Below are 18,782 nucleotides of genomic sequence, written 5' to 3'. Positions count from 1 at the left end.
TTGGGGTATACAGTGGGGCTAGCATGCAGTCTGTATTGGGGTATACAGTGGGGCTAGCATCCAGTCTGTATTGGGGTATACAGTGGAGCTAGCATCCAGTCTGTATTGGGGTATACAGTGGAGCGAGCATGCAGTCTGTATTGGGGTATACAGTGGAGCTAGCATGCAGTCTGTATTGGGGTATACAGTGGGGCTAGCATCCAGTCTGTATTGGGGTATACAGTGGAGCTAGCATCCAGTCTGTATTGGGGTATACAGTGGAGCTAGCATGCAGTCTGTATTGGGGTATACAGTGGGGCTAGCATGCAGTCTGTATTGGGGTATACAGTGGAGCTAGCATGCAGTCTGTATTGGGGTATACAGTGGAGCTAGCATGCAGTCTGTATTGGGGTATACAGTGGAGCTAGCATGCAGTCTGTATTGGGGTATACAGTGGGGCTAGCATGCAGTCTGTATTGGGGTATACAGTGGGGCTAGCATGCAGTCTGTATTGTGGTATACAGTGGAGCTAGCATGCGGTCTGTATTGGGGTATACAGTGGAGCTAGCATGCAGTTCTGCCCACATATTTTCTATAGGATTGAGGTCAGGGTTTTGTGATGGCCACTCCAATACCTTGACTTTGTTGTCCTTAAGCCATTTTGCCACAACTTTGGAAGTTTGCTTGGGGTCATTGTCCATTTGGAAGACCCATTTGCGACCAAGCTTTAACTTCCTGACTGATGTCTTGAGATGTTGCTTCAATATATCCACATACTTTTCCTACCTCATGATGCCATCTATTTTGTTTAGTGTGCCAGTCCCTCCTGCAGCAAAGCACCCCCACAATTTGATGCTGCCACCCCTCGTGCTTCACGGTTGGGATGGTGTTCTTCAGCTTGCAAGCCTTCCCCTTTTTCCTCCAAACATAACATTTACATTTAAGTCATTTAGCAGACGCTCTTATCCAGAGCGACTTACAAATTGGTGCATTCACCTTATGACATCCAGTGGAACAGCCACTTTACAATAGTGCATCTAAATCTTTTAGGGGGGTGAGAAGGATTACTTATCCTATCCTAGGTATTCCTTAAAGAGGTGGGGTTTCAGGTGTCTCCGGAAGGTGGTGATTGACTCCGCTAACAATGGTCATTATGGCCAAACAGTCTTATTTTTGTTTCATCAGACCAGAGGACATTTCTCCAAAAAGTACGATCTTTGTCCCCATGTGCAGTTGCAAACCGGCGTCTGGCTTTTTTATGGCGGTTTTGGAGCAGTGGCTTCTTCAAATCAAATTTGATTTGTCACATACACATGGTTAGCAGATGTTAATGCGAGTGTAGCGAAATGCTTGTGCTTCTAGTTCCGACAATGCAGTGATAACCAACAAGTAATCTAACTAACAATTCCAAAACTACTGTCTTATACACAGTGTAAGGGGATAAAGAATATGTACATAAGGATATATGAATGAGTGATGGTACAGGGCAGCATACAGTAGATGGTATCGAGTACAGTATATACATATGAGATGAGTATGTAGACAAAGTAAACAAAGTGGCATAATTAAAGTGGCTAGTGATACATGTATTACATAAGGATGCAGTCGATGATATAGAGTACAGTATATACGTATGCATATGAGATGAATAATGTAGGGTAAGTAACATTATATAAGGTAGCATTGTTTAAAGTGGCTAGTGATATATTTACATTTCCCATCAATTCCCATTATTAAAGTGGCTGGAGTTGGGTCAGTGTCAATGACAGTGTGTTGGCAGCAGCCACTCAGTGTTAGTGGTGGCTGTTTAACAGTCTGATGGCCTTGAGATAGAAGCTGTTTTTCAGTCTCTCGGTCCCAGCTTTGATGCACCTGTACTGACCTCGCCTTCTGGATGATAGCGGGGTGAACAGGCAGTGGCTCGGGTGGTTGATGTCCTTGATGATCTTTAGGGCCTTCCTGTAACATCGGGTGGTGTAGGTGTCCTGGAGGGCAGGTAGTTTGCCCCCGGTGATGCGTTGTGCAGACCTCACTACCCTCTGGAGAGCCCTACGGTTGAGGGCGGAGCAGTTGCCGTACCAGGCGGTGATACAGCCCGCCAGGATGCTGTTGATTGAGCATCTGTAGAAGTTTGTGAGTGCGTTTGGTGACAAGCCGAATTTCTTCAGCCTCCTGAGGTTGAAGAGGCGCTACTGCGCCTTCTTCACGACGCTGTCAGTGTGAGTGGACCAATTCAGTTTGTCTGTGATGTGTATGCCGAGGAACTTAAAACTTGCTACCCTCTCCACTACTGTTCCATCGATGTGGATAGGGGGGTGTTCCCTCTGCTGTTTCCTGAAGTCCACAATCATCTACTTAGTTTTGTTGACGTTGAGTGTGAGGTTATTTTCCTGACACCACACTCCGAGGGCCCTCACCTCCTCCCTGTAGGCCGTCTCGTCGTTGTTAGTAATCAAGCCTACCACTGTTGTGTCGTCCGCAAACTTGATGATTGAGTTGGAGGCGTGCGTGCTGAGCTGCCTTTCAGGTTATGTCGATATAAGAATAGTTTTACTGTGGATATAGATACTTGTGTACCCATTTCCTCCAGCATCTTCACAAGGGCCTATGATGTTGTTCTGGGATTGATTTGCACTTTTCACACGAAAGTACGTTCATCTCTAGGAGACAGAACACGTCTCCTTCCTGAGTGGTATGACGGCTGTGTTGTCCCATGGTGTTTATACTTGCGTACTATTGTTTGTAGATGAATGTGGTACCTTCAGGCGTTTGGAAAATGCTCCCAAGGATGAACCAGACTTGTGGAGGTCTACAACAAAAAAATTCTGAGGTCTTGGCTGATTTCTTTTAATTTCCACATGATGTCAAACAAAGAGGCACTGGGTTTGAATGTAGTCCTTGAAATACATCCAAAGGTACACCTCAAATTGACCTAAGTGAAATGTCATATCATTTCAACTAGACATTACCCAGAGTGCTGTGTGATATCATTTCAACTAGACATTAGGATAAGTAATCCTTCTCACCCCCCTTAAGATTTAGATGCACTATTGTAAAGTGACTATTCTACTGGATGTCATAAGGTGAATGCACCAATTTGTAAGTCGCTCTGGATAAGAGCGTCTGCTAAATGACTTAAATGTAATGTAAATGTAATTACCCAGAGTGCTATGTGATATCATTTCAACAAGACATTACCCAGAGTGCTATGTGATATCATTTCAACAAGACATTACCCAGAGTGCTATGTGATATCATTTCAACAAGACATTACCCAGAGTGATGTCAGTATCTCTCCACTCATCTTCTGGTCTTTGATCCATGGTGTGTGATTGGAAGTGGGGTCAAACTCATAGGCTGCGTTTAAACAGGCAGCCCAATTCTGATATCTTTCACTAATTGATCTTTTGACCAATCCGATCAGCACTGAAAAAGATCAGATGTGATTGGTCAAAAGACCTATTAGTTGGGGGGGATATATCAGAATTGGGCTGCCTGTGTAAACGCAGCCTTGGAAAATAGTCCATAGTTCCCTTTGTTGTCATTGAGTAAATTCTAACTCTCCTCTCCTGTTTCTGAAGTCGGGAAGATTTCCAACGGATCCCAGAGTTGGCCATCAACCCTCTGGGAGACAGAATCATCAATGCCTTCTTTCCCGAGGGGTGAGTAGTATGTGCCCTTCCCTGATTTCTTTAAAGATGCACATAGCTTTGACGCGAGTCACTCACCACACGAACGAACCCATTTAGTAATGTACGATAAACATTCCTTTGTTTGAGTCTACCTTAATGCATTACAATATAAATACAAGGTTTTCTTAAGTTTTTAAGTGTGTATGACCGGTTGTGCTGGTCTTTGAAATTCACATGAAAGTTATTTTTTTTTTGACAACATGCCTTGGATAGACCTATATCATTACAATCCCAAAACAACATGCCTTGGATAGACCTATATCATTACAATCCCAAAACAACATGCCTTGGATAGACCTATATCATTACAATCCCAAAACAACATGCCTTGGATAGACCTATATCATTACAATCCCAAAACAACATGCCTTGGATAGACCTATATCATTACAATCCCAAAACAACATGCCTTGGATAGACCTATATCATTACAATCCCAAAACAACATGCCTTGGATAGACCTATATCATTACAATCCCAAAACGTACAGCCTTGGATAGACCTATATCATTACAATCCCAAAACAACATGCCTTGGATAGACCTATATCATTACAATCCCAAAACAACATGCCTTGGATAGACCTATATCATTACAATCCCAAAACAACATGCCTTGGATAGACCTATATCATTACAATCCCAAAACAACATGCCTTGGATAGACCTATATCATTACAATCCCAAAACGTACAGCCTTGGATAGACCTATATCATTACAATCCCAAAACAACATGCCTTGGATAGACCTATATCATTACAATCCCAAAACAACATGCCTTGGATAGACCTATATCATTACAATCCCAAAACAACATGCCTTGGATAGACCTATATCATTACAATCCCAAAACGTACAGCCTTGGATAGACCTATATCATTACAATCCCAAAACAACATGCCTTGGATAGACCTATATCATTACAATCCCAAAACGTACAGCCTTGGATAGACCTATATCATTACAATCCCAAAACAACATGCCTTGGATAGACCTATATCATTACAATCCCAAAACAACATGCCTTGGATAGACCTATATCATTACAATCCCAAAACGTACAGCCTTGGATAGACCTATATCATTACAATCCCAAAACGTACAGCCTTGGATAGACCTATATCATTACAATCCCAAAACAACATGCCTTGGATAGACCTATATCATTACAATCCCAAAACAACATGCCTTGGATAGACCTATATCATTACAATCCCAAAACGTACAGCCTTGGATAGACCTATATCATTACAATCCCAAAACAACATGCCTTGGATAGACCTATATCATTACAATCCCAAAACGTACAGCCTTGGATAGACCTATATCATTACAATCCCAAAACGTACAGCCTTGGATAGACCTATATCATTACAATCCCAAAACAACATGCCTTGGATAGACCTATATCATTACAATCCCAAAACAACATGCCTTGGATAGACCTATATCATTACAATCCCAAAACAACATGCCTTGGATAGACCTATATCATTACAATCCCAAAACGTACAGCCTTGGATAGACCTATATCATTACAATCCCAAAACAACATGCCTTGGATAGACCTATATCATTACAATCCCAAAACAACATGCCTTGGATAGACCTATATCATTACAATCCCAAAACAACATGCCTTGGATAGACCTATATCATTACAATCCCAAAACAACATGCCTTGGATAGACCTATATCATTACAATCCCAAAACGTACAGCCTTGGATAGACCTATATCATTACAATCCCAAAACGTACAGCCTTGGATAGACCTATATCATTACAATCCCAAAACAACATGCCTTGGATAGACCTATATCATTACAATCCCAAAACGTACAGCCTTGGATAGACCTATATCATTACAATCCCAAAACAACATGCCTTGGATAGACCTATATCATTACAATCCCAAAACAACATGCCTTGGATAGACCTATATCATTACAATCCCAAAACAACATGCCTTGGATAGACCTATATCATTACAATCCCAAAACAACATGCCTTGGATAGACCTATATCATTACAATCCCAAAACAACATGCCTTGGATAGACCTATATCATTACAATCCCAAAACAACATGCCTTGGATAGACCTATATCATTACAATCCCAAAACGTACAGCCTTGGATAGACCTATATCATTACAATCCCAAAACGTACAGCCTTGGATAGACCTATATCATTACAATCCCAAAACAACATGCCTTGGATAGACCTATATCATTACAATCCCAAAACAACATGCCTTGGATAGACCTATATCATTACAATCCCAAAACGTACAGCCTTGGATAGACCTATATCATTACAATCCCAAAACAACATGCCTTGGATAGACCTATATCATTACAATCCCAAAACAACATGCCTTGGATAGACCTATATCATTACAATCCCAAAACAACATGCCTTGGATAGACCTATATCATTACAATCCCAAAACAACATGCCTTGGATAGACCTATATCATTACAATCCCAAAACGTACAGCCTTGGATAGACCTATATCATTACAATCCCAAAACAACATGCCTTGGATAGACCTATATCATTACAATCCCAAAACAACATGCCTTGGATAGACCTATATCATTACAATCCCAAAACAACATGCCTTGGATAGACCTATATCATTACAATCCCAAAACAACATGCCTTGGATAGACCTATATCATTACAATCCCAAAACAACATGCCTTGGATAGACCTATATCATTACAATCCCAAAACAACATGCCTTGGATAGACCTATATCATTACAATCCCAAAACAACATGCCTTGGATAGACCTATATCATTACAATCCCAAAACAACATGCCTTGGATAGACCTATATCATTACAATCCCAAAACAACATGCCTTGGATAGACCTATATCATTACAATCCCAAAACAACATGCCTTGGATAGACCTATATCATTACAATCCCAAAACAACATGCCTTGGATAGACCTATATCATTACAATCCCAAAACAACATGCCTTGGATAGACCTATATCATTACAATCCCAAAACAACATGCCTTGGATAGACCTATATCATTACAATCCCAAAACAACATGCCTTGGATAGACCTATATCATTACAATCCCAAAACAACATGCCTTGGATAGACCTATATCATTACAATCCCAAAACAACATGCCTTGGATAGACCTATATCATTACAATCCCAAAACAACATGCCTTGGATAGACCTATATCATTACAATCCCAAAACAACATGCCTTGGATAGACCTATATCATTACAATCCCAAAACAACATGCCTTGGATAGACCTATATCATTACAATCCCAAAACGTACAGTGTGTAGATGACTTCATTTTAGCTTATAACAATGTCATGACCGCAGTCAAATTCCATGTGACCATTTGAGTCACAGTAACTAGGCTTCTCTAAAACGGACCTCTGATGCTGCCGATGGTCATTAGTAGCCTACCAAGCTTGCTAACGACCAGTCGCTATTGGCCTGGTACTCAGAGCTCTATTGTCCTTCCATCAGGTCCTAATGACCTGGTACTCAGGGCTCTATTGTCCTTCCATCAGGTCCTAATGACCTGGTACTCAGGGCTCTATTGTCCCTCCATCAGGTCACTAATGACCTGTTACTCAGGGCTCTATTGTCCTTCCATCAGGTCCTAATGACCTGTTACTCAGGGCTCTATTGTCCTTCCATCAGGTCCTAATGGCCTGGTACTCAGGGCTCTATTGTCCCTCCATCAGGTCCTAATGGCCTGGTACTCAGGGCTCTATTGTCCTTCCATCAGGTCCTAATGACCTGGTACTCAGGGCTCTATTGTCCCTCCATCAGGTCACTAATGACCTGTTACTCAGGGCTCTATTGTCCTTCCATCAGGTCCTAATGACCTGTTACTCAGGGCTCTATTGTCCTTCCATCAGGTCCTAATGGCCTGGTACTCAGGGCTCTATTGTCCCTCTATCAGGTCCTAATGGCCTGGTACTCAGGGCTCTATTCCCTGTTCAAAGGCACTTAGGCATCTTTTGTCTTGTCCATTTAAACTCTATATGGCACACATACACAATCCATGTCTCAATTGTCTCAAGGCTTAAACAATATTATTTAATTCATTATTTAAGTGGATTTAACATGTGACATCAATAAGGGATCATAGCATTCACCTGGTCCTAAGGTTTCTATCATAACTAGTGTTGTATAATCAACTCTAAGTTAACCCTATAGGAGGACCAGTTTCAAATTCTGACTTTGTTAATTGCTCAACATGGAATTGATGCGTTTGCACACTCCCCTCGGAATTCATTTTTATTGTTCATATAATAAAATGATGCCACAGTAAGTCCAAGCAGATCGTGTCTGCTAAGTGAACTAGCGTCTGCTAAGTGAACTAGCGTCTGCTAAGTGAACTAGCGTCTGCTAAGTGAACTAGCGTCTGCTAAGTGAACTAGCGTCTGCTAAGTGAACTAGCGTCTGCTAAGTGAACTAGCGTCTGCTAAGTGAACTAGCGTCTGCTAAGTGAACTAGCGTCTGCTAAGTGAACTGGCGTCTGCTAAGTGAACTGGCGTCTGCTAAGTGAACTGGCGTCTGCTAAGTGAACTGGCGTCTGCTAAGTGAACTGGCGTCTGCTAAGTGAACTAGCGTCTGCTAAGTGAACTAGCGTCTGCTAAGTGAACTAGCGTCTGCTAAGTGAACTAGCGTCTGCTAAGTGAACTAGCGTCTGCTAAGTGAACTAGCGTCTGCTAAGTGAACTAGCGTCTGCTAAGTCTGCTAAATGAACTAGCGTCTGCTAAATTTACTAGCGTCTGCTAAGTGAACTAGCGTCTGCTAAATTTACTAGCGTCTGCTAAGTGAACTAGCGTCTGCTAAATGAACTAGCGTCTGCTAAATGAACTAGCGTCTGCTAAATGAACTAGCGTCTGCTAAATGAACTAGCGTCTGCTAAGTGAACTAGCGTCTGCTAAGTGAACTCGCGTCTGCTAAGTGAACTCGCGTCTGCTAAGTGAACTCGCGTCTGCTAAGTGAACTCGCGTCTGCTAAGTGAACTCGCGTCTGCTAAGTGAACTCGCGTCTGCTAAGTGAACTCGTCTGCTAAGTGAACTCGCGTCTGCTAAGTGAACTCGCGTCTGCTAAGTGAACTCGCGTCTGCTAAGTGAACTCGCGTCTGCTAAGTGAACTCGTCTGCTAAGTGAACTCGCGTCTGCTAAGTGAACTCGCGTCTGCTAAGTGAACTAGCGTCTGCTAAGTCTGCTAAATGAACTAGCGTCTGCTAAATGAACTAGCGTCTGCTAAGTGAACTAGCGTCTGCTAAGTGAACTAGCGTCTGCTAAGTGAACTAGCGTCTGCTAAGTGAACTAGCGTCTGCTAAATGAACTAGCGTCTGCTAAGTGAACTAGCGTCTGCTAAGTGAACTAGCGTCTGCTAAGTGAACTAGCGTCTGCTAAGTGAACTAGCGTCTGCTAAATGAACTAGCGTCTGCTAAGTGAACTAGCGTCTGCTAAGTGAACTAGCGTCTGCTAAGTGAACTAGCGTCTGCTAAATGAACTAGCGTCTGCTAAGTGAACTAGCGTCTGCTAAATGAACTAGCGTAAATGAACTAGCGTCTGCTAAATGAACTAGCGTCTGCTAAATGAACTAGCGTCTGCTAAGTGAACTAGCGTCTGCTAAGTGAACTAGCGTCTGCTAAGTGAACTAGCGTCTGCTAAGTGAACTAGCGTTAAGTGAACTAGCGTTAAGTGAACTAGCGTTAAGTGAACTAGCGTTAAGTGAACTAGCGTCTGCTAAGTGAACTAGCGTCTGCTAAGTCTGCTAAATGAACTAGCGTCTGCTAAGTGAACTAGCGCCTGCTAAGTGAACTAGCGCCTGCTAAGTGAACTAGCGCCTGCTAAGTGAACTAGCGTCTGCTAAGTGAACTAGCGTCTGCTAAGTGAACTAGCGTCTGCTAAGTCTGCTAAATGAACTAGCGTCTGCTAAATGAACTAGCGTCTGCTAAATGAACTAGCGTCTGCTAAGTGAACTAGCGTCTGCTAAATGAACTAGCGTCTGCTAAGTCTGCTAAATGAACTAGCGTCTGCTAAATGAACTAGCGTCTGCTAAGTGAACTAGCGTCTGCTAAGTCTGCTAAATGAACTAGCGTCTGCTAAATGAACTAGCGTCTGCTAAGTGAACTAGCGTCTGCTAAATGAACTAGCGTCTGCTAAGTGAACTAGCGTCTGCTAAGTGAACTAGCGTCTGCTAAGTGAACTAGCGTCTGCTAAGTGAACTAGCGTCTGCTAAGTGAACTAGCGTCTGCTAAGTGAACTAGCGTCTGCTAAGTGAACTAGCGTCTGCTAAGTGAACTAGCGTCTGCTAAGTGAACTAGCGTCTGCTAAGTGAACTAGCGTCTGCTAAGTGAACTAGCGTAAATGAACTAGCGTCTGCTAAGTGAACTAGCGTAAATGAACTAGCGTCTGCTAAGTGAACTAGCGTAAATGAACTAGCGTCTGCTAAGTGAACTAGCGTCTGCTAAGTGAACTAGCGTCTGCTAAGTGAACTAGCGTCTGCTAAGTGAACTAGCGTCTGCTAAGTGAACTAGCGTAAATGAACTAGCGTCTGCTAAGTGAACTAGCGTAAATGAACTAGCGTCTGCTAAGTGAACTAGCGTCTGCTAAGTGAACTAGCGTCTGCTAAGTGAACTAGCGTCTGCTAAGTGAACTAGCGTCTGCTAAGTGAACTAGCGTCTGCTAAGTGAACTAGCGTCTGCTAAATGAACTAGCGTAAATGAACTAGCGTAAATGAACTAGCGTCTGCTAAATGAACTAGCGTCTGCTAAATGAACTAGCGTCTGCTAAGTGAACTAGCGTCTGCTAAGTGAACTAGCGTCTGCTAAGTGAACTAGCGTCTGCTAAGTGAACTAGCGTCTGCTAAGTGAACTAGCGTCTGCTAAATGAACTAGCGTCTGCTAAATGAACTAGCGTAAGTGAACTAGCGTCTGCTAAGTGAACTAGCGTCTGCTAAGTGAACTAGCGTCTGCTAAGTGAACTAGCGTCTGCTAAGTGAACTAGCGTCTGCTAAGTGAACTAGCGTCTGCTAAATGAACTAGCGTTGGCCACAGACATTTTGGCATAGTCAGATCAGGACCCTAACACGAGGACAACTCAGAGTGTGTATGCTATTCTGTTCTTCTGAAATACATGTTCTTCATGTCACAATGTTTCTTTAGATCTGTCTAAAATAAATCATGAATTTATATGGATGGATGGATGGATGGATGGATGGATAGATACTGACTGGTTGTGCTGGTCTTTACTGACTTGCCTAGTTAAATAAAGGTAAAAAATAATTATATATATATATATAAAAAACATTTTTTTTTTTTTACCTTTAACTAGGCAAGTCAGTAAAGAACAAATTCTTATTTACAATGACGGCCTAGGAACAGTGGGTTTAACTGCCTGTTCAGGGGTAGAACAACAGACTTGTACCTTGTCAGCTCAGGGATTTGAACTTGCAACCTCCCGGCTACTAGTCCTACGCTCTAACCACTAGACTACCCTGCCGCCTCTACACTCTAACCACTAGGCTACCCTGCCGCCCCTACACTCTAACCACTAGACTACCCTGCCGCCCCTACACTCTAACCACTAGACTACCCTGCCGCCCCTACACTCTAACCACTAGACTACCCTGCCGCCCCTACACTCTAACCACTAGACTACCCTGCCGCCCCTACACTCTAACCACTAGACTACCCTGCCGCCCCTACACTCTAACCACTAGACTACCCTGCCGCCCCTACACTCTAACCACTAGACTACCCTGCCGCCTCTACACTCTAACCACTAGACTACCCTGCCGCCTCTACACTCTAACCACTAGGCTACCCTGCCGACTCTACACTCTAACCACTAGATTACCCTGCCACCTCTACACTCTAACCACTAGGCTACCCTGCCTCCTCTACACTCTAACCACTAGGCTACCCTGCCGCCTCTACACTCTAACCACTAGGCTACCCTGCCGCCTCTACACTCTAACCACTAGGCTACCCTGCCGCCTCTACACTCTAACCACTAGGCTACCCTGCCGCCTCTACACTCTAACCACTAGGCTACCCTGCCACCTCTACACTCTAACCACTAGGCTACCCTGACGCCTCTACACTCTAACCACTAGGCTACCCTGACGCCTCTACACTCTAACCACTAGGCTACCCTGCCGCCTCTACACTCTAACCACTAGGCTACCCTGCCGCCTCTACACTCTAACCACTAGGCTACCCTGACGCCTCTGCACTCTAACCGCTAGGCTACCCTGCTGCCTCTACACTCTAACCGCTAGGCTACCCTGCCGCCTCTACACTCTAACCGCTAGGCTACCCTGCCGCCTCTACACTCTAACCACTAGGCTACCCTGCCACCTCTACACTCTAACCACTAGGCTACCCTGCCACCTCTACACTCTAACCACTAGGCTACCCTGCCGCCTCTACACTCTAACCACTAGGCTACCCTGCCGCCTCTACACTCTAACCACTAGGCTACCCTGCCGCCTCTACACTCTAACCACTAGGCTACCCTGCCGCCTCTACACTCTAACCACTAGGCTACCCTGCCACCTCTACACTCTAACCACTAGGCTACCCTGCCACCTCTTCACTCTAACCACTAGGCTACCCTGCCGCCTCTACACTCTAACCACTAGGCTACCCTGCCTCCTATACACTCTAACCACTAGACTACCCTGCCGCCCCTATCTATTATTATCTATTAAATAGATGTATTATACTTAAAATGTAGATGTTCCAAAGGGCTGCATCAGTGTGTGGAAGCCCAGAGATGCGAAATGTTTGTTAACTTTAAATTACCGTGAGCCCGGCAGTTATTTGCATGACAGTTACCGGCTGGGGGGGGGACATGACCGCCACAGCCCTAGTCATGTGGGCCACAATGAATAGCCTGATATTAGGTCGCGTTGGTCTAAGGTGTTCTGACCTCCCAAGTCATGACCAATCATGTGAATGACCTGTTTTGCTGTGTGTCTCTATTCAGCAAATTATACAGCTTAAAAATAGAAATATCTCTATGAAGGCTCTTCTGGTCGGGTTGATGTCATTGTCGTTGTCCCGGCTGTGTGTTTTCTCAGAGAGGACCAGGTGAACTTCAGGGGCTTCATGAGAACCCTGGCTCACTTCCGTCCTATAGAAGACAACGAGAAGAACAAGGACCCCACTGCCTCTGAACCTCTCAACAGCAGGACCAATAAGCTGCTCTGTAAGTCTAATCAGTGGGTGGGGTCCTAGCCCGAGTCCCAGCTCTGTTTGTGCTGTCTTGACAATAAATGATGAGTGACAAGGAGTCAAGACGGCACAAACAGAACTGCGACCCAGGCCAGATCAGTTGACAATTTCCTATAGAGTACTAAACTCAGCAAAAAATGAAATGTCCTCTCACTGTCAACTGTGTTTATTTTCAGCAAACTTAACATGTGTAAATATTTGTATGAACATAACAAGATTCAACAACTGAGACATAAACTGAACAAGTTCCACAGACATGTGACTAACAGAAATGGAATAATGTGTCCCTGAACGAAGGGGTGGTCAAAATCAAAAGTAACAGTCAGTATCTGGTGTGGTCACCAGCTGCATTAAGTACTGCAGTGCATCTCCTCCTCATGGACTGCACCAGGTTTGCCAGTTCTTGCTGTGAGATGTTACCCCACTCTTCCACCAAGGCACCTGCAAGTTCCCGGACATTTCTGGGGGGGAATGGCCCTAGCCCTCACCCTCCGATCCAACAGGTCCCAGACGTGCTCAATGGGATTCAGATCCGGGCTCTTCACTGGCCATGGCAGAACACTGACATTCCTGTCTTGCAGGAAATCACGCACAGAACGAGCAGTATGGCTGAGGGCATTGTCATGCTGGAGGGTCATGTCAGGATGAGCCTGCAGGAAGGGTACCACATGAGGGAGGAGGATGTCTTCCCTGTAACGCACAGCGTTTAGATTGCCTGCAATGACAACAAGCTCAGTTCATAAACAGTGTTTATAGTACAGTGGTTTATGGTTCATGGAAAATGGTGTTTAAACCCTTTACAATGAAGATCTGTGAAGTTATCTCGATTTCTACGAATTACCTTTGAAAGACAGGGTCCTGAAAAAGGGACATTTTCTTTTTTTGCTGAATTTGTATACCACCAGGCTGTTGGTTAACTGTACTGTAGAATACTATATACCAACAGGCTGTTGGTTAACTGTACTGTAGAATACTATATACCAACAGGCTGTTGGTTAACTGTACTATAGAATACTATATACCAACAGGCTGTTGGTTAACTGTATTATAGAATACTATATACCAACAGACTGTTGGTTAACTGTACTATAGAATACTATATACCAACAGACTGTTGGTTAACTGTATTATAGAATACTATATACCAACAGACTGTTGGTTAACTGTACTATAGAATACTATATACCAACAGGCTGTTGGTTAACTGTACTATAGAATACTATATACCAACAGGCTGTTGGTTAACTGTACTGTAGAATACTATATACCAACAGGCTGTTGGTTAACTGTACTATAGAATACTATATATGTTGGTTAACTGTACTATAGAATACTATATATGTTGGTTAACTGTACTATAGAATACTATATATGTTGGTTAACTGTACTATAGAATACTAAATATGTTGGTTAACTGTACTATAGAATACTATATATGTTGGTTAACTGTACTATAGAATACTATATATGTTGGTTAACTGTACTATAGAATACTATATATGTTGGTTAACTGTACTATAGAATACTATATACTAACAGGCTGTTGGTTAACTGTACTATAGAATACTATATACTAACAGGCTGTTGGTTAACTGTACTATAGAATACTATATATGTTGGTTAACTGTACTATAGAATACTAAATATGTTGGTTAACTGTACTATAGAATACTATACATGTTGGTTAGCTGTACTATAGAATACTATATACTAACAGGCTGTTGGTTAACTGTACTATAGAATACTATATATGTTGGTTAACTGTACTATAGAATACTATATATGTTGGTTAACTGTACTATAGAATACTATATATGTTGGTTAACTGTACTATAGAATACTAAATATGTTGGTTAACTGTACTATAGAATACTATATATGTTGGTTAACTGTACTATAGAATACTATATACTAACAGGCTGTTGGTTAACTGTACTATAGAATACTATATACTAACAGGCTGTTGGTTAACTGTACTATAGAATACTATATACCAATTGACTCTTCTTTCCCAATCTGATGGATATAAATTTATTTTGAAAACGATTATTTGACCTCAAAACCCCTCTCCTCCTGTCTCTCCTCTCCTCTCCCCCCCCTCTCCTCCTGTCTCTCCTCTCCTCTTCCCCCTCTCCTCCTGTCTCTCCTCTTCCTCTTCCCCCTCTCCTCCTGTCTCTCCTCTTCCTCTCCTCTTCCCCCCCCTCCCTCTCCTCCTGTCTCTCCTCTCCCTCTCCCCCTCTCCTCCTGTCTCCCCCTCTCCTCCTGTCTCCCCCCTCTCCTCCTGTCTCCCCCCTCTCCTCCTGTCTCCCCCCCTCTCCTCCTGTCCCCCCCCCTCTCCTCCTGTCTCTCCTCTTCCCCCCTCTCCTCCTGTCTCTCCTCTTCCCCCCCTCTCCTCCTGTCTCCCCCCCTCCCCTGTCTCTCGTTCCCCCACCCCCTCTCCTCCTGTCTCTCGTTCCCCCACCCCCTTCCAGTTGCTTTCCAGCTGTACGACCTGGACAGAGATGATAAGATCTCCCGTGACGAGCTGCTGCAGGTGAGAATAGAGTCAGGGTTAAAATGACACACTTGTGGTTCCCCCACTAGGATGGGGGGGAGAACCTTAATCTTTTGATACCAGACCTCAACACCATATTCTCATTCAACAATCAGGGCTTGAATGTTGTGGAGTTGTTTGATGCTAAGAGTTTTCATCAAGGGGGACCAGGTATCTCTTCCCCCTGATGAAGGAAATGACCCTAGAGCTGAATAACAAGATCTTAGGCAGAGAGAGAATTGTCCTTCGGTTTGTTCCTCGTGTCATGATGTAATTTGAGCCTATCAAAGTTAATACCAAGACGGACAAGGAGGAAAAGATTTATTTGTCAGGAGCCCTGCTGCTCAGCATATACTTACGGGAATTTCAAAGTGTTTTTGGCATTGAGAAGGAGAGGGAATTTGCCCTGGACAGTCATTTTTTTTTGTAAATTTCCAACCCTAACTAAATGTTGTTTTCGTCATTGTCCCCATTCTAGCTCCCTCTCCTCCTGCCCCCCCCCCCCCCTCCCTCTCCTCCTGTCTCCCCTCCCCCTCCCTCTCCTCCTGTCTCTCCTCCCCCCACCCCCTCTAACTAACTAAATGTTGTTTTCGTCATACTACATTGTCCCCATCCTAGCTCCCTCTCCTCCTGTCTCTCCTCTCCTCTCCCCCCTCCCTCTCCTCCTGTCTCTCCTCTTCTTCCCCCCTCCCTCTCCTCCTGTCTCTCCTCTTCTCCCCCCCTCCCTTACCTCCTGTCTCTCCTCTTCTTCCCCCTCCCTCTCCTCCTGTCCCCCCACTCCCCCTCTAACTAACTAAATGTTGTTTTCGTCATACTACATTGTCCCCATTCTAGCTCCCTCTCCTCCCGTCTCTCCTCTCCCCCCCTCCCTCTCCTCCTGTCTCCCCCCCACTCCCCACTCCCCCTCTAACTAACTAAATGTTGTTTTCGTCATACTACATTGTCCCCATTCTAGCTCCCTCTCCTCCTGTCTCCCCCCACCTCTAACTAACTAAATGTTGTTTTCGTCATACTCCATTGTCCCCATTCTAGCTCCCTCTCCTCTCCTCCTGTCTCCCTCCCCCACCCCCCACCTCTAACTAAATGTTGTTTTCGTCATACTCCATTGTCCCCATTCTAGCTCCCTCTCCTCCTGTCTCTCCTCTCCTCTCCTCTCCCCCTCCCTCTCCTCCTGTCTCTCCTCTTCTTCCCCCCTCCCTCTCCTCCTGTCTCTCCTCTTCTCCCCTCCCTTACCTCCTGTCTCTCCTCTTCTTCCCCCTCCCTCTCCTCCTGTCCCCCCACTCCCCCTCTAACTAACTAAATGTTGTTTTCGTCATACTCCATTGTCCCCATTCTAGCTCCTGTTTATTCCATGTCATTGGCAGTGCCCTATGCCACCTGGGGTGTTTTTACTCTGAACCAAACAGAAGAAACCAGGACGGGACCAACCTGAATTTGTCCAATAAACTTTTGAACTAAATAAATACACCCCTGCTCTTCTCTGTGTGACTGGTCTGGGATTATGACCTACAATCACTGTAATCTCCGGGTTCAATGACTCACTGAAAACCGATCTCTTGTTTTGCAAACAACATTGCTGCCTAACGTTGTTCGTGACGCCACGAACCTGCCTTTTTGTAGAGCTTATCGACACAGGAACTTCAAGCCTGACTCAGTTTCTGCACTCTTCATGTTACCAGCACATTGAAGTATATATATATATATCTTTTTTTTTTCTCTCACTTATACTCATTATTTGTCATTTTATGTATAGTACATTTAGGATGTCCTCTTGTACTTTACAACTCTGCTGTTAAGACTTGGAGAAAACTGTCAACTTTAGACCCTAGGGAACGTTGGTGTGAACATGTTTATTCCAGGTTCTTAGGATGATGGTTGGTGTGAACATGTTTATTCCAGGTTCTTAGGATGATGGTTGGTGTGAACATGTTTATTCCAGGTTCTTAGGATGATGGTTGGTGTGAACATGATTATTCCAGGTTCTTAGGATGATGGTTGGTGTGAACATGTTTATTCCAGGTTCTTAGGATGATGGTTGGTGTGAACATGATTTATTCCAGGTTCTTAGGATGATGGTTGGTGTGAACGTGATTTATTCCAGGTTCTTAGGATGATGGTTGGTGTGAACGTGATTTATTCCAGGTTCTTAGGATGATGGTTGGTGTGAACGTGATTTATTCCAGGTTCTTAGGATGATGGTTGGTGTGAACGTAATTAATTCCAGGTTCTTAGGATGATGGTTGGTGTGAACGTGATTTATTCCAGGTTCTTAGGATGATGGTTGGTGTGAACATGTTTATTCCAGGTTCTTAGGATGATGGTTGGTGTGAACATGATTTATTCCAGGTTCTTAGGATGATGGTTGGTGTGAACATGTTTATTCCAGGTTCTTAGGATGATGGTTGGTGTGAACATGTTTATTCCAGGTTCTTAGGATGATGGTTGGTGTGAACATGTTTATTCCAGGTTCTTAGGATGATGGTTGGTGTGAACATGTTTATTCCAGGTTCTTAGGATGATGGTTGGTGTGAACATGTTTATTCCAGGTTCTTAGGATGATGGTTGGTGTGAACGTAATTTATTCCAGGTTCTTAGGATGATGGTTGGTGTGAACATGTTTATTCCAGGTTCTTAGGATGATGGTTGGTGTGAACATGTTTATTCCAGGTTCTTAGGATGATGGTTGGTGTGAACGTAATTTATTCCAGGTTCTTAGGATGATGGTTGGTGTGAACGTGATTTTATTCCAGGTTCTTAGGATGATGGTTGGTGTGAACATGTTTATTCCAGGTTCTTAGGATGATGGTTGGTGTGAACATGTTTATTCCAGGTTCTTAGGATGATGGTTGGTGTGAACATGTTTATTCCAGGTTCTTAGGATGATGGTTGGTGTGAACATGTTTATTCCAGGTTCTTAGGATGATGGTTGGTGTGAACATGTTTATTCCAGGTTCTTAGGATGATGGTTGGTGTGAACGTAATTTATTCCAGGTTCTTAGGATGATGGTTGGTGTGAACGTGATTTTATTCCAGGTTCTTAGGATGATGGTTGGTGTGAACATCTCTGACGAGCAGCTGGGCAGCATCGCTGATAGGACCATCCAGGAGGCCGACCAGAATGGAGACAACTCCATTTCCTTTAATGAGTTCATCAAGGTTGGAAACTTACAACATATTTATGTTTGGGCCGGGGGGCATTACCTAATACTAACCTAGAATATACATTCTGTTGTCAGTTCTACAGTACTGACTTTGTAGCAGTGTGTGAGCCAAGTCCGTTGATATTTGTTCAGTTTGTGTGTTCAGTACCCATG

General features: G+C 43.8%; 1 protein-coding gene across 3 annotated transcripts in view; it reads left to right on the top strand.

Moving 5' to 3' along the window:
* The window catches only part of LOC118362207 (calcineurin B homologous protein 1-like), a 33,605-nt gene that overhangs the window by 10,623 nt on the left and 4,200 nt on the right, over positions 1-18,782 (top strand). The window contains exons 3-7 of one of the 3 annotated variants that reach the window (XM_052485484.1): positions 3,561-3,641; positions 12,782-12,909; positions 15,407-15,468; positions 18,177-18,218; positions 18,460-18,624. In XM_052485484.1, the coding sequence (XP_052341444.1) occupies positions 3,561-3,641; positions 12,782-12,909; positions 15,407-15,468; positions 18,177-18,218; positions 18,460-18,624 (478 nt within the window). Of the gene's footprint in view, positions 1-3,560; positions 3,642-12,781; positions 12,910-15,406; positions 15,469-18,176; positions 18,219-18,418; positions 18,625-18,782 lie in introns of those variants that run through there. The other 2 variants (XM_052485486.1, XM_052485485.1) reach the window with 2 other exon arrangements.

Source organism: Oncorhynchus keta, chromosome 29, assembly GCF_023373465.1.
Source record: "Oncorhynchus keta strain PuntledgeMale-10-30-2019 chromosome 29, Oket_V2, whole genome shotgun sequence".
NCBI classification, from domain to species: domain Eukaryota; kingdom Metazoa; phylum Chordata; class Actinopteri; order Salmoniformes; family Salmonidae; genus Oncorhynchus; species Oncorhynchus keta.
This window is presented reverse-complemented; position numbering and strand designations above follow the sequence as displayed.